At 45.3% G+C, this 25,261-nt stretch overlaps 1 protein-coding gene across 4 annotated transcripts in view; it reads right to left on the bottom strand.

Annotated features, from left to right (window-relative positions):
• The window catches only part of ENTREP2 (endosomal transmembrane epsin interactor 2), a 363,383-nt gene that overhangs the window by 172,301 nt on the left and 165,821 nt on the right, over positions 1-25,261 (bottom strand). For all 4 annotated transcript variants that reach the window (XM_004278359.3, XM_049705698.1, XM_049705696.1 and 1 more), the window contains exon 2: positions 1,376-1,432. In XM_004278359.3, coding sequence (XP_004278407.1) covers positions 1,376-1,432 — 57 coding nt within the window. The remainder of the gene's footprint in view (positions 1-1,375; positions 1,433-25,261) is intronic.

Here is a 25,261-nt window from a genome sequence, read left to right as displayed (position 1 = left end):
CAAGGACACACCTGCGCCACCTGCACAAGGAGTCCTGACCCCTCGGCAGGCATGAGCACGTGCATCCTTCGCGGTAAGATGCCCAGTCCTGAGAAGCTCCGTCCCAGGGTAGGGCTGGGGCAGGCGTGCGGTGGCCGGGGGACGGGTGCCCTTTCTCCCATCCCACGCACCCACCCGAAGGAGGGCGGCTTCCCTCTGTTCAGACGCCAGGCTGAGGGCCTACTCTCTCTGCCCTGCAGGGTGGGGGTAGGTCAGGAGGGATGGGCAGGTTGTCCCCGTTTCCCTGAAGGGGACCCACGGCCCAGTGTCTGCCGCCATTTGCCCCTGCACAGAAGAGTCAGTGTCTCAATACACAAGCCGTGATTTACTTTAAAATAATCCAGCAAGGGGCTTAGATGAAACAGCACCAGTCAATGTTGATACCATTGAGGACGGATAGGGGTACACGGGGTTCACTATACTAGTCTCTCTACTCTGGTGAATATTTGAAAATGTCAATATAAAAAAATTTTAAGGAAATTTCTCAGTGTTTTGTACAAGAGGAGGCCCCCTGAATTAAACTACCCCTCTCTCCCAGTGCCTTTTCAGGATGTCATGATTCCCCTCACGAAGGAGGAGGTGTTTACAACAGACAAGATTTGTGGGTTTTTTCTATTTCCATTAATATTTAGTATGTCATTATCTCCAAGTCTAATCACTTAAAGAAGAGATTTTAAATAATTGATTACTACCTAAGAGGAAAAAATCCATGCCGTCTTTTTCATTATCCATCAAAACCCAGAAAACCTCTCCGTATAGTCCTGACGTGGACACATAAATATATTAATGCACATGCTGAGAAGAACACACATACAAATCAATAGACATAAATTCACCCTGGGTACTTTCAGATGGAAAAACCATCATCCTCTTTCCACCCCCCGTGTGGCGTCTTCCTCCCCAGCATGAGGCCTGACCCCATAAGACAGGGCTCCAGGGGCACCCTTTTCTTCCTTCTTCCAAAGAAACATCTATGCAAAGAAATACCAATACCTCATAGAGTTTCACAGTCTCCAAAACACACAGAAAGCTAACATTTCTCGAACTCGGATGAGCTACGTCCTATTGTGTGATCACCCGTAAGCATATGCATGTGCACGATCGTGTTTATCAGTCTAGAGAAAACGCTTGCATCTGCACTTATTAAAATGCCTCTGTTGGTGGCATGTCCTCCAAGAGGGCACAACACCGAAAAACAGAAAGAGGATGGCCCGTGAGCGCCCGTGGAGGGGGCAGCAGGACACCCATGGTCAAGACGAACGCGCCTTGAAAGCACTCACACCTCCGCGGGCAGAGCCCTGCTCCATGGCCGCATGGGGATGCGGGTGCCACTTACCACGAGGGACAGGGGCCTCTTCCAGGAGACGACGCCAATAAGTCCTGACAGCAGCACCTGGAACAGAGGGAGCAGGGGGTGAGGAGCCTCCCAGGACTTTTCTAGAGCACAGCACGCAGGCAGGAGCGGGTCATGGTGGTGGGTCTGTCCCTCCCGACAGTCACACCTGCAGCCACCACGCGGGGCCAGAGTGACCAGCTCGCAGGGATGCCGAGAGCAGATGCGCTTTCTGAACGAGCCTCCCACCCACTCCCGGGCCCTCAGCCTTATCCCCCCAGGTCCTGAGAGATACTTGCTGTGTGATTTAACATCACAGACAGCACTGAACACACTACTTTGGGGAAGGCGGTGCTGTCCCCACTCACAGGTCACCCGCAACCTGCCCAGTGGCCTGAAGGCTCCCTCTGTTCTCCCACACCTGGGACCCCCCCCAGCCCCTACAGGGGTCTCCCCTTCACTCTCACCCCACCCAGGAGGCTCCCTCGCTGTCCACACTGGCTCTAAGCTGCCCGCCCCGGCCCAGGCCAGCCCTGCCCGACCCCTGGCCCCCGCCCCGCCGAGCGTGTCCCCCCAGAACCTCCCCAGCAGTGCCCCCTCCGCCCTGGCTCCCCTGTCGCCCTTTGTCTGCCAACTCCCAGGAGAACCACCCTCGGCTCCTGGCACACCCTTCTTCCGGGCTGCCCCCCAAGCCCACGTCAGACCCATGTTTGCTGATCCCCATATTCCCAGTCTCCTTGTGTCCAGGCAGGGCCACTGGACCACAGAGACACAGCTGCACCCCATGCCCACTGCCCACCGCAATCTGCCTTCAGAGGGGTCGCTGGATGCAACAGACAAGGGCCGTTACCACCTTGACTTTCCACAGTGGGCCTGGGCCAGGCAGTCCAGGGCCAGGCTGGAGGGGCCAGGCTGCACTTCCCCTGGGATTCCAAAAGGATCGACCCCAGACCCGGAGCAGAACACGCAACTGAACAGACCCACAAGGTCCCGTTGGTGACAGAGCCCAGTTCACCCTCCAGCACCTCTGCACTGAGCAGGACCGAGTCTTAGACCCTGCAGCCTCCACCCACCCAGTGCCGTGCTGGTCTCAGATGTCCAACAACACCCGGACCAGTTGTCTTTATATGAAAGGCTTTAAACCTTATTCACACACACACACACACACACACACACACACACACACACACACACACACACACACACACACACACCCACACACACTTAACAGAAAAGAATGAATGGAAGAGCTTCCGCATGCTCTGCTCCCCAGCCTGTCACATCTACCTTCTCTCTTCAGGGCACGTACCTCTTCCGAACGCAGCCAGTGCTGCAAATGTTAGACAACCGTTTTCCTACCTCCCGAGTCTCTTCTCTCCGTGATGCTGCCCAGCTCCAGCTGCAGCCGTCACAGAAACCCTGGGTGCTGTTCCCCACCCCCCTGCCCCACGGTCTCCGAGGCCAAGTCTCCGTCATTCTTCTCCACGTGCCTCTAAAGCCGCCCTCTCCCCTTCTGCACCCAACACTCCACCCATCAGGACACCCTCTCTGGTGTCGAATTCTTCCTCCTCAATGGACACACGACTTCCCCCTAGTCATTTTCCGTTGGACTGAGCTGCCATTTCTCCTAAGGATAGGCTGTCGGGACTCTCACCATCACCTCATGCTGGAGAGCGCACACCCTGACCTCTTCTCTCCACCTCCAAACCTTCTTGTGGAGAATCCAAAACTTCTGCCAACTCCGCCATCAACATCTGAGCTCCTGGCGCGTTCAGGAGCCGCAGTCGTGAAGCTGGGTTGGCTCTTCCTCTCGACACCTCTCCTCCCCCTCTGCTTGCCCTCGCTCTCATGATTTACCTGCCTGGACGGGGTGCTCTGCCACTCACTCACCTCTGCCCCTCCACTGGAACTGCGCTGGACACCTGTCAGGTGAATGTCACCTCCCTGGACGGGCAACCAGACCCACACAAATCCGGTCCCTGCTTTCCCACCAGCACCGCCCTAAGTGACCCTCCACTCATGTCCTGGCCACTTTGGGCACCAAAGCCACTGCATTTCTCAAACACGAGCCCTGGAACGGAACCCCTGCAGGCTGTCTTCCCTCCATACTCAGCACTCCCCTCCTGTCACCGCCCACCTCCTGGCCCCCTGCCTCAGCCCCACCCCTTTCTCTTCCTTCAGATGATGGCCAAGCTCTGGGGGCTGAGCTCTGACCCCACCATCCGCCTAGGATGGGGCTTCCACAGTGTCCTCTGTCTGCCCTTCACACCAACACTGGCCACGCCCAGACTGAGGCTGGAGAGAGGATGAGAGTTCTCAGACTATCTCCCAGAAGATGTCCACTTACGCTCTGCCTTCTCCTTCTCATTTCTACCAGATGAAATTTCACCCATCCTTCCAGACGTGGCCCAACGCCTCCTCACCCAAGAAGGGCCTAGGAATTCGAGGGAACATGGGGCCCCACTGAACTCCCAAACCACCCCAGACCTCTCAAGTCCTCTCTGATACGCACAGACAGAACTCCTTCATCTTCTAAGCTGAAGCTGCTGAAACTATCAAGTCTCGGGCTTCCCTGGTGGCGCAGTGGTTGAGAGTCTGCCTGCCAATGCAGGGGACATGGGTTCGAGCCCTGGTCTGGGAAGATCCCACATGCCACGGAGCGGCTGGGCCCGTGAGCCACAAATACTGAGCCTGCGCGTCTGGAGCCTGTGCTCCGCAGCAAGAGAGGCCGCGATAGTGAGAGGCCCGCGCACCGCGATGAAGAGTGGCCCCCGCTTGCCACAACTAGAGAAAGCCCTCGCACAGAAACGAAGACCCAACACAGCCAAAAATAAATAAATGAATAAATAAATTAAAAAAAAAAAACTATCAAGTCTCTACAATGACCAGGCCACTTACAACAGGGATTTTACTGGACCTCCGAAGAGCAGGGGTTTCTAAACACAAAGGAAGTTAACAGCACTTATCTTAGGCCACAGTAAAAATTCTTGACATTTCCCATCTTCATCATGAAGTTATAATTCCACAAATCCCCTCAAATAATTTTACTTCCAACAAACATGGACTATTTGCTTCTTGAAGATAATTTACATTTCTAAATATCAATAATAACTATAATTGGGAATGGGTCCAAGTCCCCTATACGAAGGCAAAGAATAAAACCATCAAACGCAATGAGGCATGGAGATCCCAACCTTGTATAATGTCTTCCCCTTGAGTGTGAGGAGGATGTGCTATTCCGTGACCCTCCCCAGGGACAGCATCTTGAAATGATGTTGCCCTGGCAACACCTGGACTGCAGCCTTGTGGGACCCTGGCCAGTTGACCCTACTAAGCCATGTTCAGACTTATGACCCAAGAAATCTGTGAGATGGTAAATGGGTGTTGTGTTAAGCTGCAAAGTTTGCAGAAATCTGCTCTGCAGAAATAGAAAACAAATTGTCAGGGACTGAACGTCTGTGTCCCCCCCAAACCCATATGGTGAAGCCCCAACCCTCAATGTGGTGGTATTTGGAGGCAGGACCTTCAGGAGGTGCTTAGGGTTAGATTAGGTTGTGAAGGTGGGGCCCTCATGATGGGATGGTGACCTTATAGGAAGAGAAGGAGAGAGAGATCTCTCTCTCCACATGTACACACCATGGAAAGGCCACATGAGGACACACAGAAGTGAGCTGTCTACAAGCCAAGAAGAGGGCCCTCCCCAAAACCTGACCATGGCAGCATCCTGATTGCAGACTTTCAGCCTCCAGAACTTCAAGGAAACACATTTCTGTTTAATCGGCCCAGTCTATGTTAATTTTTTAAATTTAATATTTATTTTATATTGGAGTATAGTTGATTTACAATGTTGTGTTAGTTCCAGGTATACAGCAAAGTGATTCAGTTATACATATACACGTCCATTCTTTTTCAGATTTTTTTCCCATATACATTATTATAGAATATCGATAGCGCCCCCTGTGCTTTACAGTAGGTCCTTGTTGATTATCTATTTTATATATAGTAGTATGTGTATATTAATTACAAATTCCTAATTTATACCTCCCCCACCTTTCCCCTTTGGTAACCATAAGTTTGTTTTCAATATCTATAAGTCTGTTTCTGTTTTGTAAATAAGTTCATTTGTATCGTTTTTTTTAGATTCCACATATAAGTGATATCATATGATATCTGTCTTTCTCTCTCAGACTTATTTCACTCAGTAGGACAATCTCCAGGTCCACCCATGTTTCTGCAAATGGCATTATTTCTACGATATTTTGTTACTGCAGCCTAAGCTTACTAATACACTAACACATCCAGAGTGGGATGCTGGATTTTTGTTCCTAAATATCCCCTCTCCCTCCACGTCTGCTCTCAGGCAGAGCTGACTTCTCTGCCTCTGGTACAGAAACACCAGCACCAGCTCTAACAAGGGTGACTACGTTAGAGTGGAGGAGACTTTCAAAGACCAGATGCTGGGCTCCTCCTCCCTGAGGGTGCCTGCTCCCATCCCCATGGCAACCAGGGGAGGGGACCATATCCCTGCTCTGAAAAGACAGGGACTTAGGTTGAACTGCTGTTTGCTCCATCCTAGCAACAAGCCAGGACGATGTTGCATGTTCTGCCATATCGGTAATTCTGCAGGCTTACTTTGTACCACTCCTGTGAGGAACGGGGTCCTGCATCTAGCTGGCCAGTGAAATTATATCTCAAGTACCCTCTGTCCTGTTTAATTTGCCAGGATTGTTATTCAAAGTCGGCAGTTTACAAAGACATTGAAGTGGGTCAGAGAAGAGGAACAGACAATTCAGTAGTTGTGAAAGAAAAGCCAAAAAGAACAGGAAAGGCATGATGCTGCCCAGAGAGGAGGGTTAACTTTCCCAGCACCTGTGAGTTGCTGTGAGGACGCCAAGTGGCTCTTTTCTCCACTTCCCCACCCAGCCTACAGAGATGCAAGAGATAAAATTAGAAACGAGAAAGAGCTTCCTGCTGTTGGGAGCAATGAGAGGGGATAAGAGACTGCGGGGAAGTAACAGCATCTTTACAGCAGAAGTCCTTGCCTTTGATTGGTGCTGCCCCTGTACTCCGAGGCCCGGAATAAATCAGTCCTTTAAATCTTATCTCTGAGACTGAAAAGATATTTCACTGACTAAAATCAGGAACTTTCTTCAGATCTTCCAATATGGTTCAAAGGCAAACAGTAATGCAACATTTCGGGTAGTGAAGCAACTGCTTCCAGAATGCAGACTTGAAAACCAATTAAATTATTTCACAAAATATATGGCCGGCTGCCCCATAGCTACAGTGGTACCAGTTTACCACTAAAAAGCCAGCATGCACGTGTCTGGAGAAAGACCTGCTGTTGCAATAAGGGCACAGATAGTACTCTGAGCTGCTCAGAATGAAAGACATCTGTGGGTCCCCACCTTCCAAACCTTCCGGATTGCAGGCCTGCGCTACGTGGGCCTCATGGAGTAGGTGATCCTCCTACTTTATCCCACCTCCATTTTCTTCTCTTTCAGCCTGGTTTTCTTTGTCTGGGTCTCCCCGGGGCCACATGGCCAGGTTCCATCAGGTGTGAAGGCCCTCAGCCTCCTGAGTCCATCTCGGCTCCCGTCTGGGAAAGAGACACCTCTGCAGCCTTCCCATCCCACCCATGCCTGTGCCTCCTTCCCTCAGCACATTTCCTGCTCCCAACCGTTCGCTTTCTCTGCATATCAGTGCATCAAACTCAGAACATCCACAAGGAAAGCCACTCTCCTCAAAGGACCTTCTCCACAATAGAAAAAGAACTCTGCAGCTTTCATTTGCTTTTCATATAGTAGCAAAGCTATAAATCGATGACAAAGTTGCCCCATGAAAGAAAAAAAAGTAAAATCATATAAATGTTATAAATAACTCAGAGCTGAGATACACGCCACCTGTTCTACTGCAATGTGTGTTTCCTTGATGCAAATTAGCTCACGTACGCTGGGTACCAAACTCATGTGCCCTGGCTCTGCCCTGTAATATGTAGGCTTCTCCAGTGCTGTTTACTCTGAAATTAGGGTAGTTTCTAGACCTGACACTGGATTTTGTTATTTGATGAGTAATGTCACACATATATTATTATACTTTTAAAAATAAGTTGATTTTAAAATGTTTTAAAATAATTAGTTTCCTTTGTAATCCTGTATATTTTATTTCATGCACTTAAAAACCTCATTCTGAGAGGGACCCCAAAGACCTCACCAGACTGCTCTACCAGAAGTTAGGAACCCTTGATTTAGAAATCCTTGATTCAGTGCAGATCTTTTAATGGCAAATTCCCCTTTTTTGTTTATCTGTAAATTTCTTACTTCACCTCATGCTTGAAGAGTAGTTTTGCTGGATATACAATCCTAAGTGGACAGTTTCTTCTCTCAAGAGCTTGAAGATATTATTCTACTTTCTGGTTTCCACTGTTGCCATCAAGAAGTTGGCTGTTGTTAAACTGCTGTTCCTTGAGGGGTGTTGCTCACTCTTTAAAGACTTTTAAGATTGTCTCCTTGCCCTTGGTGTTCTGAAGTTTCTGCATGATATGTCTACGTGTGCATTTCTTTTTCTTTATCCTCTTTGAGATGGACTGTGCTCCTGAATCTGTAAATTTATATTTTTCATTAGTTCTGGAAATTTTTAGCCAGCACTTCTTCAAATATTTTCTCTCCTACATCCTCTCTGTCGGGGACCCCCATAGCCACATGCTGATCCTTCCTACTTCATCCTCCAAATCCCTTAGTTCTTCTTTCACATCGGCCACACCCGTGCCACTCAGTATTTCATTCTGAATATTTTCTTCAGGTGTATTTTCCAGATGACTAATTTTCCCTATTAATCAGCTGTTGAACATTTGCATTTGTTTAGAAAAATTCAATTGTTATATTTTAGGTATTTAGAAGTTCTATTTTTACCTTTCCCCAAATACAGCTATTTGTTTCAGATAGTTTCTTGTTGTATGCTCATCTTCAGGATTCTGCCCATAATTACTTTAACTGTTTCACGTTCAGAGGTTCTCGAGTCCAAGGGGGTAGTGAAAGGAAGGTGTCTAAGTCTGTCCTTCATTGTTTCTGTTGACCCCCACTCACTGCAGCTGGCTTTCTTTGATGCCTGCATTCTTGGAAGTCTTTTGTTGTGAATACAGCACTTGATCTTCATCAGTGAGTTTCTATGGACCCCAAATGGAGCAATTTTTCCCAATAGAGTTCTGCCAGTAACCAGGGAGCATCCAGGATTCGTTAACACTATGGTCTCCAGGGACCTCATGGCACAGCATGGAGACCTCAGGATGAGCCCTCCTGGCCAACCTCGCTGTGCAGGGGGCAACCAGGCTCAGGGCAACCTCCCTGCAGCCATGCACTGCTCTGACCGCTCCCTGCTCCCTGGACTCCAGCCACCTGCCACCGTGTGGTGTGTGTGTGTGTGTGTGTGTGTGTATTTGCAGATGAGGTGGGGGGCCTCAGAGGCCTGCAGTACCTCAAGAAGCATGTCCTTTGTCCAAAACCAAGGCATAGGCAGATCGGTGTCTGGTGAGGCCCACTTCCTGGTCCATAGACAGTGGTCCTTCCACTGTGTCCTCACTTGTGGAAAGGGTGAGGGAGCTCCTGGAGTCTCTCCTATAAGGGCACTAATCCCATTCATGCGGACTCCACCCTCATGACCTAATCCCCTCGCAAAGGCTCTACTCCAAATACCATCACACTGGGGACTAGGATTTGACGAGTGAATTTTAGGGGGACACAAACGTTCAATCTACAGCATCCAGGATGTCACAGGTGATTTTCTAATGTATAATATAAGTTACAAATATTAGTATATTTTTATATTGGTTTATATTACTTTAATTTTTTTTTTTTTTTTTTGCAGTACGCAGGCCTCTCACTGTTGTGGCCTCTCCCGTTGCGGAGCACAGGCTCCGGACGCGCAGGCTCAGCAGCCATGGCTCACGGGCCCAGCCGCTCCACGGCATGTGGGATCTTCCCGGACCAGGGCATGAACCCGTGTCCCCTGCATCAGCAGGCGGACTCTCAACCACTGCACCACCAGGGAAGCCCTATTACTTTAATTTTATATTAATTTATACTAGTAATATAAATTACTAATGTGGTATGCAAAATATAAATTACTACAGTTGATTCCCTCTCAAATCAAAAAGCTAAATGTACCTATTAGCACTAAGAAATTGGGAAAGTGGCCAACAGCTACAGGCAAATTCTTCACAAACTTCAAAGCACAGAGATTTCCGACACTATTTAATTTTTCTCTGAGCACAGAGGGAGAAAACAAGGAAACTTTCCAAATTTTTTTTACAAATGTCAGCATAACAATTACAAACCTGTAAAATATCAAAAGAGTAGAAAATAGACCAATTTTACTTATAAACAGAGGAACATCAATTTTTAAATAAAATGGTAGAAAATAGAATTTAGCAGTACATTTAGAAGGATAAAGAACAAGACAAGGGGTTCATGTCAGGAATGAAAAGATGGTTCACTAAGAGGAAATGTAGTAATAAAATTAATCATTAATATGATAAAAGTGAAAAATATGGTAATTCAGTAGATGTAGAAAAGGCATTTGATAAAATTCAATCTCCATTTTTTACAAAAAAAAAAGTTCTTCATTTAATAAGATAAAGATGCCCACAATCACCACTTATATTTAAAATTCTTCTGAAAATACTAGTGTGGTGTGCAGACCAGTGAGAGGGTCCCAACGACCTCCACCTCTGGTGTACGCCTTCTACAGGATCCCCTCCCCTTGAGGATGGGAGGGGCTGTGAACCTGATGGATTTCGATCTCCTTGGGCTGAGGTTACACTATGTGACAAGGGTGAAAGGATTTTGCAGCCATACTTGGGTTCCAAATCAGTTTGAGTTAACTCCCTTAAGTCAATCCAAGGGAGTTTCTCCTGGGTGGGCCTGACCTCATCAAGCAAGCCCTCTGGGTCTCGGCCCTTCCTGGGTCAAAGATTTGAAGCACGTGGGAGATTCTGCACTGGCCTTGCAGAGTGCGCTGCCCTGTCGTGTTGTGGGAGGGCTTCTCCATCCCACAGCTTGCAAGAAAACCACGAGAACGAGTTCTGCCCACACCCTAGGGAGTGTGGAAGCGGATCTTTCCCTGGTCAGGTCACCAGATGAGGCTGCATCGAGCCTCACCTTGATCTTAGCCTTCAGACCCCGAGTGGGGACCCAGCCCAAATGCTCCAGACTCCTGACCCACGGAAACTGTGACATAATAAATCTGTGCTGTTTTAAGCTTCTATGCTTGTGGTAATTTGCTCTGTAGCAACAGAAAACGAATATGAGTACTGGAAAGGGGGGCAAAATTACTACTACTTGAAAACGATATACTTATCAAACTAGAAAACCCAAGGGAATTGATAGAAAAGAAAAGAAAAAGAAACCATAAGAGGATTCAGTAAACCATCTGGTTAGAAAAGTAACATATGAAGAAAGTATATTACGATCAATACTCACATTTATTGAGCACTGACTGTATACCAGACACTTACCAAGGTTTTATACTTTACCTCTTTGTATCCTGACAACCCTGAAAGGCATGTGTGATCTTTGTGCCCTACTGCACAGATGAGAAAAGTAAAGTACCAAGAGGTTAAGTGACTCACCCCATTCTAATGTCAGGATATAAACTCATGAACTACAGAAAAAATAGCTTTCACATAGGCATGTAAGAAAAGCCCGGTTAGAAAAGACGATAAAATTAAGGAAAGATTATTCCATTTGTAACAGCAAGCAAAAAGGTAGACTGTCTTAGAATAAACAGACTAATGTGAAATGAATGAAAGCACTATCAAGAAAATCTCAAACATCTACTGAAATCATAAAATACTTCATTATTAGATGGAAAAAGATTCATTTCTTTAAATAGAAGGACGAAGCAATACCTAAATCCCATGCAATTCTCATTCACATACTAAAAAGGGGAAAAGAAAACCTATCCAATCAAAAGTGTTGGGACAACTGATTAGACACTTGGAAAGAAATAAAGCTTAATCTTTACCTCACTTTTTGTACCAAAAAAAATTCCAGGGGAACCAAGAAGTAAATCAAACCATGAACACCCTAGAAGAACATGGCAGAATCTTGAAAGAATCTTTAGAAGTCAGCCTTTTGAGCCACGACACAGAATCAAGGGTCCTAATAGAAAAGATGAATGAATTAAATATTTGTTTCTAAAAAGCACCTGCATGTGATGAACAGAATCTTGGTTCTCAGTCCTAGGGCCTCCCTGTATAAGAAGTACGAGGGTCTGACATGTGACATGGTAGCCTCTGGACAGAGTGGGCACAGTGCCATCCCCACCCAATGTTGGCCTTGGCCATGGGAGGTGGGCGTGGCCGCCAACCCAAGGCACCCCGGGGGTATCACGTGTTGCCCCTCGCCCTCTGCGCTCCTGCCTCCCGGCCCACAGAAAGACACAGCCCCATCAGCCTGGGCCCCAGAATGGACACATGGCACAGACCTAAACCCAACCAGGAGCCTCCAGCCCAAAGTGCGGGCCCCAGTGGCCTGCAAACCCAGAGGAGAAGATAAAGGTAGGCTACTGGCAACTACTGACCTTTGGGTGCTTCTTTATGTAGTCATGGCAAGAGCCAATGAACATATATTTATGTTTAAAAAGAACATAAAATCAGAGACCAACTGCACGGGGGAATAATATTTATAATACACTCAATAAACAAAGGGGTGATTGTCTCAGTTCACAAAGAATTCATATACATTCATAAGAAAAAGGAACCACTCAATAGAAAAAAGTGACTAAGGATTCGGAATAGGAAGTTCACATTTTTAATGGACAGTAAGCATATAAAGGGATGCTTAAACCTACTCCGATTTTTTAAAAGCAAGCCAGAAGAGGAATATTTTTATCAATCAGACTGTAAATGTGTTTTGGTGGAGTTTGATAAAAACCCAGTGGCGGCAAGGGGCAGGGGGAAGGTTCCTCTCGAACATTATGGGTGTTGGTATAAATTGAGGCAGCCTGCCTTGGGGGCAAGTTCATAAACCTCCCAAATTAGAAACTGCACATACTCATACTCAGTGATGGGAGTTTAGCCTACGATGTGCTACCACAGGTACACCACACTGTTTACTGCAAAAAGCTGTAACCAGTGGGTAATAATAAAGGGCTAGTTAAATAAACTTTGATATTTACATATAACGTGAATATACGCATTATGACATTTGAGGTAGATCTGCTTGTGCTGTTGTGGAACGGTCTCAAAGATAAATAACTGACAAGACACAGCCTGGTGTGCAGAAAATGAATCCCATTTGTGTAAACAGAAAGGAACGGGTGCTGGTGCACACAGAAATGTTTCTCTGGAAGGAAATACAAGAAACTTAATGATGGGAAACTAGATTGGGAAGGGGGCAAAAGGATGCTCGCTTTTATGTGTGTAACCTTCAGTAATACTAATCTTTAATCCCCGTGTGTATTATGTGATGAATATTTTAAACTAAGCATACAGTTTGAGCCTGTAATTCCTCTTCTAAGAATTCCAGATATTAATCAAAGTGTTATTTATCATTTTGAAAATGGGGAACAACCTGGATTTTCGGCAAGAGGGAACTGCTTATCTTTCAGATCCTTCCCAATTGCTGCCGTTGAGTCTCGTTATGGAAAAATATTTAGGGCCATTTGGAAAAGTTCACACTACATAAAAGGAAAAGAAGAAAAGGAAAAGCAGGCTACAACATGGTTGGGAGGGGGGATAATTCCCCTTCTATAAGTAGATAAATACAAATGCCGACACGCAAAAACACAAAGAAACTAGCACGGAACCCGAAGACGCCTCTGATTACCTCCCGAGAGTGGGATTTTAACACCCTCCGTGAAACCTTCTACTTCCCACGTTTTATACAGAAGACAGAAAGCACTTTATTGAGACTCAGGCTAACATGGCTGGTTCTGCCTTCTCAGGGGGCGGGGGCATACCTGAGAAACTGGGAGATCACCCCCTGCCATGCCCCCTTCCCCAGGTGGGAGTCCAGCGCTTGCATTGTTGGGCCCTTTGCTTCACAACAGACATCAACGGACTCTGCAGACTTACGGCTGCAAAGCTGAATAAAGGGGGCAAGAAACCAGAACCCCAGCTCTTGGCTGGGGGTCTGACACTGACCCACAAGTGTGTGTGGGGAGCAGGAAGGCCTGGTCTCCCCAGAGATGCGCCAGCCAGGTGGCCATGGGCAGTTCCATGTGGGTTGCCCCTCTGTGATGAACAATGATAAAAAGTTTAAGACATACATGTGACTCTCAAAGATGGATCCCAACCAGCACCCAAATGTATGCAGGACCCTCCTGACCCCCTTCTTTCTCTCAGTCCAAGTGGGAAAGAAAGCACAACACGAAGTGGGCAGTTACATGGCCCAGTCTGGAAAAGAATATTCTATAAACCATTTACAAATCATGTTGATTCTCTTCTTTTAGGAGTCTCCTCTTTACACAACAATAAAAACAATGTATTTGTTGATACAGAACATTAATTCCATTAAAATCGCATTACGTGTAATGAAAAGCTATCAGAGTATAATTATGCAAGCGAATTCACAGATCCACATCAACTTTTAAATCCACTGGAACGACAACAGGAAGTGAGCCTGTCTGGTAGACAAATTGCTCCTTCATTTCCAGATGATTATGAATAAAGACCACTGCACTAATGTTAGAAACCACACGCTGTTTATGCAAACTCCAAAATCTAGGACTGTGCCTTCAAGGTGCCTTTGCCTGGGTTTCCCAGGGCTGTTCTGCTCTCAGTGCCTGAGGCTGTGCTCCTGAATCCTGAGTCTTCTGAGTCAATCCCACCCCAAAGCACGCTTCCTTCTTGGAATTCCTGCCCCTGGAGCCAGGGGGCTGGGCCCTAAAGGACCCCCTGAATTCCTGGACATTCACGGTTGCCCCTCGGAGGGCCCTCTGTCGCCCAGACCCGCAGGCTGCCGGCCCATTCGCCCCACCTGGGCCGGATGTCCCCCGCAGGTGTCCCCCTCTCCGGCCCTCTGCCCTCACACCAGCCCTGGCCTTCCTCGCTGCCCAGGCCACACCAGAGACCTGGGTGCCAAAAGAGTCTCCTGTCCTGGAACTTGGTGAGGTCCCGGGAGGAGGACAGGGGAGGAAGGGGCATGGGGACTTGATTCCTGCAAGAGGTCACCAGGAGTGCTCCTTATGCCGCTCCCATGGGTGTGTGAGGACCACCCCCGCTGATGACCGTCCAGCTGATCCCGTCCCTGGGATCCCAGTGAGGCCCCTGGCCCTCATTCACGGCCCGTGTCCACCCACAGGTTAGACGCTTCTAGGACCCCACACAGAGGCTGGGGGACTAGACAGCTGTCCTATGCTGATGCCATGTAGGGAAGGCGCCGGACAGATGCAGTGACCTCCCCAAGAGCGGGCAGTAGGGCTGGCACCCCATAAGAGCCATTTCCATCCCCACTGCTACTGCCCCTTCCTGCGACTGGCCCTGAGTCCCCCTCCAGAACTCTCACGTCTGGTCAGCAGTGGCCTTGGGGTCGCCAAGTCCAGGGAATCTCCTTCAATTCTCATGGTCCCACTCCTGCCTTTCCAGAACACCCTCCTGCCTTGGCTGCCCCCATCAGATCCCCGCAGCCACCCCTTAATAGGGGCTCCCTCACTCCCTCCCCTCCCCTCCTCCCCCCTGCACACACCGTCTTTCCTGGGAGAGCTCGCTTTCTCCTGCCCTTTGCATCTAAACCCCTTCTCCCGGCCTCTCTTCCTTGAGGGCCTCCTGGAAAGTGCTGGAGCGGGTCTGACTCAGTGTGGCCCATGGCCCTATTGCACCCCCGCAGCCAATGGAGACATCCCTGCCCCGCCAGAGGTCCGCCGTGCACACAGGTGTGCAGGTCAGAAACCCAGACTTACCCGCTTCCCTCCATCCCCCACCTCACTCTCAAATCCCATCCAAGGCACGTGCATCCTACTGTCCAACCCACACTGGACCCCGCTCCCAGCTCCACCCACACCTGCTATCTGGTTGTCTCTTCTCACCTTGAAACCATACCCTGTACCTCGCACACTTGAGGCGCATGAGGGAGAAACAAAACGATTCACCCAGACCTCCAAGCTTGTTTGGCAGCAACCTTAGATACGGGAACAAGCCGACTGAGCATCGCGCAGGCGCACTGAGGGACCAGAGTGATCGGCAGCGAACATTAGAGTCAGAGGCTGAACCACAGCCCCGCCCCCGCCATGTAACACAGAGAACCCCTGGAATTCACCACTGCGACCCATGAAGAGGCATGAAGGACAGTCGTGCATGTGCAGGGCGCTCTCCAAACTTCCCCTCACCTTCCACCCATGGTTTCCGAGTTCCTCCCCGCCCCCTCCCCAGGTCAACGTCAACAATCAGTGTCACACTAGGAAGATCAGGGGGACACAGAGCTGCTCATCGCCTCCTGTCTCCCTGCAGGGCCGCCTGCAATAAAGCTTGTTCTCTCTGCAGAAGATGCCTGCCTGGTATCTGGCCTTCCCTGGACAACGAGCCCACCTGTGGTTCCAACTGGACCCACGGTGACAGCCCTCAGCGGATCTCCCTGCCCCACTCCTGGCGGCACCTCTAACCTTTGTTCCACGGGGAAGAATCATCTTAAATGCAAATCCAACCAAGCCACTCTCCCCAACTCTTCCTGTCAGTGGCTTTCTTCTGCCCTCAGGGTAAGTCCCCAAGCTTCAGGCTCAGAGGGTCCCTGCCCACCTGTCCTGCCTCCTCCAGGCCCCTCCACCACGGTGAGTCCCTCTGTCTCCCCCTCCCCTCTACAGCTAATCACCCGGAATGCGGAGCCCCCTGGGGACCCCGGCACTGGGACATCAGCACCCACACTCCCATCGATGGGCTGACCTTCCTGCTGCAGCAGGTGCTGGGGACAAAGGGCACGTCTTCCATAAATGGTCACGCTGACCCGGGGCCTGGTCTCCCAGTGTGCATACAAGCGGTGTGTCCTGAAGGCTCTGTCTCTAGACCGACAGCCCCGCCCACCTCAAGGTACCCTTCTCACCTGGGCCCCTCCGGTCCTGCAGCCAGCTGAGGGAGCATGGCCCTGGGGAGCAGTGTTCTGACTTCTCCCCTTTATTTTATTGTACAACAAAAGCAATGCAAGTTCAATGTATAAAAAATTAGGAAAGTCAGACAAACGAAAGGAGGAACATGAAACCATGGATCTCTCATTACTTCTACAACTTCTGTTAGATTGAATTCTATTGGATTCTATTGAAATAGATTTCGATAAAAATAGAGTCAGAGTGTTGTCAATAATCTCCCCTCATTATAATATATAATGTATCATGATCATGACATGACACCTGGTAAGTATTTATTTACAACACTTTAATGGCTGAATGGTATTCCATTGTATGAAAACACCACCATGTACTTAAAGAGTCATTTATTGCCTTATAAATATTTGCAATCACAAACATTACGAGTAAAGTTTTTTGAACAGGCATGTAAATATATGAATACTTAATTTTTTCTGATCTAAGTGATTCCTTTTTTGAAATTATGCAGAAATGGCCAATATCTCTTATTGACCTATTCTTTTGCAAACTGTCATGCACTATAAATTGTGTACAGTTAAAATATATCTGTATGTTTATATATATTCTAAGTGATTCTTTTACATGATTTGAAAAGCCAACTTGCTTCCTAGAGAGGCCACCACTTACAGTTGTTTGGGTTGTTTCTTCTAGTATTTACTTTCAAATTTCTCAGCTTGATGCTGTGACTGACATCTGACTGTGAAAGTTGAGGATTTTCACCTCCCCGGCAATCCACGCACACACCAGACACAGCCAAATCCACACACATCTTGCTCTTTCCCGATTCCAATGCACTAACAGCCCAACACAGTATTTGGTGTTTACGTTATAATGGCTTTGTAAATATTATCCATAACTGAGCCACTAGGAGTACTGTAATTACAGTGCCTTTAAAAAATCATATTACAGGGGCTTCCCTGGTGGCGCAGTGGTTGAGAGTCCGCCTGCCGATTCAGGCGACACGGGTTCGTGCCCCGGTCCGGGAAGATCCCACATGCCGCGGAGCGGCTGGGCCCGTGAGCCATGGCCGCTGGGCCTGCATGTCCGGAGCCTGTGCTCCGCAACGGGAGAGGCCACAACGGTGAGAGGCCCACGTACCACAAAAAAAAAAAAAAAAAAAAAAAAAAATCATATTACAATATTTAATTGGGGCTAACCACCTCATTTTTCATTTCATCTTCTATACATCCATCATAAATCATCCCAAGCCTAGGGAGGGTGGGAGGGAGGGAGACGCAAGAGGGAAGAGATATGGGAACATATGTATATGTATAAATGATTCACTTTGTTATAAAGCAGAAACTAACACACCATTGTAAAGCAATTATACCCCAATAAAGATGTTAAAAAATAATAAAATAAAATAAAATACTAAGCCATAGCCAACTAAAAAAAAAAAAAAAAAAAAAAATCATCCCAAGCCCTCTGCAGACCTGAGTGTCTTCTTGCTGTGTCTGAGCATATCAAGTGCTCCGTCCACTCAGGTTTCCTTGGGTGTGTCCCTTGTGGGGCCCTCCAGCCCTGCTCCCCTGTATCTGGCCATCCTACTGGCCTGGTACACCCAGCTCCCGGGGACTTGCCTTCATCTGGGATTCCCCTCTGCCTCTCTCCTGGGCTGCAGCCACTGTTTCCTTGATCCCGTGTTTTCCTCTCTCTCATTTTTCTCCCCATTTTTTTTGACAGACCATATCTTCCAATAATTCTCAGAGAAAGGATCCAGAGCAGGTAAAACTTCCGAGACCCTGCATGTCTGATACGTAGAGACAGAAAGTCTAAGTTGTAGATGACCTTCCCTCAGCACTTTTTAGGCGGTGATTTAATACGTTTTGACTTCGTGTGGCTGCTGAGGAGTCTGAGTCATTCATCAGCAAACATTTACCAGGCACTGTTCTAGGCCCAGGGAGGTCGGCTGTGAAAGAAGGGGACCCCCAGTGCCTCCCTCACAGAGCTGGCACCCTAGGGAGCAGGGGAAGGGGAGACAAAGGATGAGTGAAACCATGTGGTTGTGTTAGACAGGGACACAGAAGATGAAAGACAAGACCAGGAGAGGGGGAACCCAGGAGATGGAAAATCCTGGGGTGATGGATCCCAACAGGAAGGACGGACATGGAGGGCAGGAGGGAACATAGGAAACTACCCAGAGGCGGGAGGGTCTTTGTTTTCATTTACCAGGTGAAGTACTGGGTCCTTAGTCTGAATCTGCAACCTCATACCTTTCCCTTCTGGAAATATTTCTGGTATTATTATTTTATAAGGATTCTCTCCCCTTCATTTCCTTTGGTCTTCACTATTCCTATGTCTCTTCTCTGGCTCACCCTCGCATGCCTTTTCATCCCCGTTTCCAAGTTCCTGGTCTTTTTTGTCCAGGTTTATGAGAGATTTCCTCAACTTTATCTTTCAGCCCTTCTGATGATTTTCTTAACTTCTTTAATTTTGAAAATTTTCCAATAGTTACAGAAGCAGAAACGATAAGAAAATCCAATCCACCTCCTTAACCCATCACTTAGATGAACGACTTTGCCGTATTTGCTTCATCTCTTTTTCTTTGCTTTTTAAAATAAATTACATACATCGTGATATTCCACCCCTAAATCTTCTAATAGGCATATCTAAAAATTAAGGATATTTTTCTATATTACCACAAAGCCATCAATACATCTACAAATTACTAATAATTAATATCTTGGTATTATCAGTAAAGCTCAATCCTTCTTCAAATTTCCCAGATTGCCTCCAGAATAACTTCTTACAGTTGATTTCTTCAACCTTGGTTCTAATAGCTAGTAATTAGGAAGGTATACATATATGGTTTTCATTTCTGCTGTGTAGCTTTAAATTTTCAGTTTGTTCTTTAACCCACATGGCTCTGGTTTTCAGTCAAGAGTAAACAGTACTGACATGATACTATACATAGAGAATCCTAAAGATGCTACCAGAAAACTACTAGAGCTAATCAATGAATTTGGTAAAGTAGCAGGATACAAAATTAATGCACAGAAATCTCTGGCATTCCTATATACTAATGATGAAAAATCTTAAAGTGAAGTCAAGAAAATACTCCCATTTACCATTGCAACAAAAAGAATAAAATATCTAGGAATAAACCTACCTAAGGAGACAAAAGACCTGTATGCAGAAAGTTATAAGACACTGATGAAAGAAATTAAAGATGATACAAATAGATGGAGAGATATACCATGTTCGTGGATTGGAAGAATCAACATTGTGAAAATGACTCTACTACCCAAAGCAATCTATAGATTCAATGCAATCCCTATCAAACTACCAATGGCATTTTTCACAGAGCTAGAACAAAAAAATTCACAATTTGTATGGAAACACAAAAGACCTCGAATAGCCAAAGCAATCTTGAGAACGAAAAACAGAGATGGAGGAATCAGGCTCCCTGACTTCAGACTATACTACAAAGCTACAGTAATCAAGACAGTATGGTATTGGCACAAAAACAGAATGACAGATCAATGGAACAGTATAGAAAGCCCAGAGATAAACCCACACACATATGGACACCTTATCTTTGATAAAGGAGGCAGGAATGTACAGTGGAGAAAGGACAGCCTCTTCAATAAGTGGTGCTGGGAAAACTGGACAGGTACATGTAAAAGTATGAGATTAGACCACTCCCTAACACCATACACAAAAATAAGCTCAAAATGGATTAAAGACCTAAATGTAAGGCCAGAAACTATCAAACTCTTAGAGGAAAACGTAGGCAGAACACTCTATGACATAAATCACAGCAAGATCCTTTCTGACCCACCTCCTAGAGAAATGGAAATAAAAACAAAAATAAACAAATGGGACCTAATGAAACTTCAAAGCTTTTGCACAGCAAAGGAAACCATAAACAAGACCAAAAGACAACCCTCAGAATGGGAGAAAATATTTGCAAATGAAGCAACTGACAAAGGACTAATCTCCAAAATTTATAAGCAGCTCATGCAGCTCAATAACAAAAATACAAACAACCCCATCCAAAAATGGGCAGAAGACCTAAATAGACATTTCTCCAAAGAAGATATACAGACTGCCAACAAACACATGAAAGAATGCTCAACATCATTAATCATTAGAGAAATGCAAATCAAAACTACAATGAGATAATCATCTCACACCAGTCAGAATGGCCATCATCAAAAAATCTAGAAACAATAAATGCTGGAGAGGGTGGGGAGAAAAGGGAACACTCTTGCACTGCTGGTGGGAATGTGAATTGGTACAGCCACTATGCAGAACAGTATGGAGGTTCCTTAAAAAACTACAAATAGAACTACCATATGACCCAGCAATCCCACTACTGGGCATATACCCTGAGAAAACCATAATTCAAAAACAGTCATGTACCAAAATGTTCATTGCAGCTCTATTTACAATAGCCCGGAGATGGAAACAACCTAAGTGCTCATCATCGGATGAATGGATAAAGAAGATATAGCACATATATACAATGGAATATTACTCAGCCATAAAAAGAAACGAACTTGAGCTATTTGTAATGAGGTGGATAGACCTAGAGTCTGTCATACAGAATGAAGTAAGTCAGAAAGAAAAAGACAAATACCGTATGCTAACACATATATATGGAATTTAAGGGAAAAAAATGTCATAAAGAACCTAGAGGTAAGACGGGAATAAAGACACAGACCTACTGGAGAACGCACTTGAGGATATGGGGAGGGGGAAGGATGAGCTGTGACAGGGCGAGAGAGAGGCATGGACATATATACACTACCAAACGTAAGGTAGATAGCTAGTGGGAAGCAGCCGCATGGCACAGGGATATCGGCTCGGTGCTTTGTGACCGCCTGGTGGGGTGGGATAGGGAGGGTGGGAGCGAGGGAGACGCAAGAGGGAAGAGATATGGGAACATATGTATATGTATAACTGATTCACTTTGTTATAAAGCAGAAACTAACACACCATTGTAAAGCAATTATACTCCAATAAAGATGTTAAAAATAAATAAATAAAAAGAGTAAACAGTATTTGTTAAAGCCTCTACAGAGTAGATAAGTTTTCTGTTTTTTGCCATCTTCATCATTTTTAATTGTAGAAGTCAGTAGCATTAGTTAGAATTGTGATGTTGTACAACCGTCATTACTACTTTTTCCAAAATATTTCATCATCTCAAACAGAAACTCTGAAACATTACATTTGGTGAATTTTCACATAATATACAATGTGTAGCCAAAATCCAGATTGGGATATAAAATGTTTCCAGCTTCCAACCGGCTCCCTTATGCTCTTCTCTGGTTAATGCCTTCCCAGAGGTAACACCAGTCTGACCTCTATCACTGTGGATTAATTTTGCCTGAAAGTTAATTAATATAAGTGGAACCAAACTATGTATTAGGCTTCTTTCACTCAACACTGCCCATGAGATTCATCCATATCGTTGCATGAATCAGTAGTTTGTTCTTTTTTTATTGCTATATAGTATTCCATTATATGAACATATCACAATTTATTTTTCTTCTCCATTCATTCTCCTATGAATGGACATTTGGGTTTTTTCCAGTTTGGGGTTATCAGAAATAAAGCCTCAGACTCATGGTCATAGAGAACAGACTTGTGGTTGCCAAGGGGAAGGGGGTTGGGGGGAGGGATGGAGTGGGAGGTTATAAGCAGATGTAGCAGATGTAAGCTATTATATACGGAATGGATAAGCAACAAGGTCTTACTGTGTAGCACAGGGAACTACATTCAATATCCTATGATAAACCATAATGGAAAAAAATATAAAAAAGAATGTATAATATATATAACTGAATCACTCTGACGCACAGCAGAAATCAACACAACACCGTAAATCAAATATACTTCAACAAAAAATTTAAAGATAAGAAATAAAACCACTGTGAACATGACTATGTAAGTCTTTCAGTGAAAATGGATTCTCCTTTTCCTTGGCCATTGTATTAGTCTTCTAGGGCTACTGTAACAAAGTACACAGACTTAAGCAACAGAAATTTATCTTCTCGCAGTTCTGGAGGCTGGAAGTCCCAGATCAAGGTGTCGGCAGGGTTGGTCCCTTCTAAGGCCTCTCTCCTGGGCTTGGAGAGACACGCCAACTTCTCTCCGTGTCTTCACAGGCTCTGTGTCCTAATCTCCTCTTCTGATAAAAACACCAGTTATGTTGGATTAGAGTCCACCCTAATGACCTCATTTAACCTTAAATCCCTCTTCAAAAACCCTGTCTCCAAATACAGTCACATCCTGAGGTACTGGGAGTGAGGTCTTTAATATATGAACTTGGGGGAACACAATTCAGCCCACAACAGGCACGTACGTGGGACTGACATCACTTGGTCACAGGATGAGCATGTGTTTACTTTTTGTTTTTAATAGATCTTTATTGGAGTATAATTGCTTCACAATACCGTGTTAGTTTCTGCTGTATAACAAAGTGAATCAGCCATATGTATATGTATATCCCCATATCCCCTCCCTCTTGCGTCTCCCTCCCACCCTCCCTATCCCACCCCTCCAGGTGGTCACGAAGCACCAAGCTGATCTCCCTGTGCTATGCGGCTGCTTCCCACTAGCTGTCTATTTTACATTTGGTAGTGTATATATGTCGATGCTATTCTCACACTTCAGCCGAGCTCCTCCCTCCCAGGCCGTGTCCTCAAGTCCATTCTCTATGTCTGCGTCTTTATTCCTGCCCTGCAACTAGGTTCATCAGTACCATTTTTCTTTTTTTTTTTTTACATTCCATATATATGTGCTAGCATACGGTATTTGTTTTTCTCTTTCTGACTTACTTCACTCTGCATGACAGACTCTAGGTCCATCCACCTCACTACAGATAACTCAATATCGTTTCTTTTTATGGCTGAGTAATAGCCCATGGTATATATATGCCACATCTTCTTTATCCATTCATCTGTCAATGGACATTCAGGTTGCTTCTGTGTCTTGGCTATTGTAAGTAGTGCTGCCATGAACACTGTGGTACATGTCTCTTTTTGAATTATGGTTTTCTCAAAGTAGATAAGGTTTTAACACAATTATATGGTTTTCTCAAAGTAGATAAGGTTTTAACACAATTATGCTATCTGTCCATCACTCTATCACACTTCTCCTTCTTTGTTAACATAGTTTGGGATTTTAGATCCAAACTGTAATTATATTTTTATGTTATATTCAATGTCTTTTGATAATAACTTTTTTCACAGGTTCAGAGATAACGAGTTTCAGTCTCCACGTCAGTCCCACGGTCACCAACCCCAGCTGCTGACACTCTAGTTCAAATTGTTGAAACCATTTTTCTCCCAAGGAGGTTTGACGACCTGGAGGCCACCAAGGCATCACGCTGCCTGGAGAATCTTTTCACGTGCTTACTGAACACACGCAAGTCCACTTCTGTGAAACGCCTGCTGAAGCATTTTGTCCATTTTCTTATTGAGTTTTGTGGCTTTTTTCTACTGATTTGTGGGAGTTCATTACACAAAGTCACAATCAGTTATGTGTACTGCAAATATCTTCTGCCACTTGTCTTTTTACTTTCTTTATGTCTTTCAATTTTAAAAAAAACCTTTAATTTAAAGGTAGTTATATCTTTCAAACATTTTTTTGGTTTTGGTATTTTTGTGTCTTGTTTGAAAAAAAAAGTCTCCTAATTCTGTGATGGAAAAGCATTGTCTTGCAGTTTTCATATTACGCTAAAAGTTTTAACGTCTAGCCCTTTAAACTACCTGAAACTGATTATCCCATATAGATAACCAGTCGTTCCAGCACCATTAATGGTGGACTGCCTCCCCTCTGTGCCTGATTGGCCAGAGCGATCTCCACCAGACAGCACAGTCTCACATCTGTTTCAAGGTTAGGTTTTACCTACTGATGGGTCTACTCCTGTACCTAAGCTTAATTTCTCTAACTTTAGAATGAGTCTTGCTTGATACCTGCTATCATAAATCCCCCAAACGTCTTCAGGAATCTCCTGACTTCTATTGGCCAATAGTTCTTTCATATAATTTTATAATTAGGTTGTTAAATCCCAGCTCCCCCCCCACCCCTCCACACAAAAAAAGATCCTGTTGGGAATTGTAATGGACTAAATTGCATTATAAATTCAATCTAATTTGGGAAAAAAAAATCATCTTCACATACTGAGTCTGCCTAGCTCTATAAATATGGTATATTTCTCCATTTATTTAGGTCTTCTTTAATGTCCATCAATAAAGTTTTATAACTTTCTGCATACAAGTTTCAGACATCTTTTGTTAGGTGTATTTCTAAGGTTCGTTATTTTTGTGCTATTGTAAATGATACCCTTCTAAAAATTACATTTGTCTGTTGCTGAAGTATAAAGACAGAATTGGATTTTGGTATATTAATCTTCTAGCTAACTGCCTTGCTAAACTCTTTTTCTAATACTATAGTTTATAAATGTTCTGACTTTAAAGGGAGTACCTAGGAATTTGTCCATTGTATCTGAACTGTCAAATAGACATGGTTTTGTCAACTTTTTGATCTCTTCTGTATCTGTAATTACATCCCCCTTTTCATTCACAGTAGTGGTTATTTGTGTCTTATTTTTGTCCTTGCCCATTCATACCGTATTTGTCTATTTTGTTAAGACTTTTTACAGAACCACCTTTTGGCCTTGTAGATTCTCTTTGTGGTAGCTTTGTTTTCTATTTCATTAATTTCTGTTCTGAACTTTGCTTTTTTTGAATTTATTTATTCTCTAAGTTAACTTGAGCACTCAGTTCATCCGTTTCCAGCCTCTATTCTAAGTACTTAAGGCTATTAATTTTCATTATAATTTCTTCTTTGACTAATGAGTTATTA

This window comes from Orcinus orca, chromosome 2 (genome assembly GCF_937001465.1).
Source record: "Orcinus orca chromosome 2, mOrcOrc1.1, whole genome shotgun sequence".
Classification (NCBI taxonomy): domain Eukaryota; kingdom Metazoa; phylum Chordata; class Mammalia; order Artiodactyla; family Delphinidae; genus Orcinus; species Orcinus orca.
Note: the sequence above shows the minus strand (reverse complement) of the source record. Positions and strands in the feature narration are given on the sequence as shown.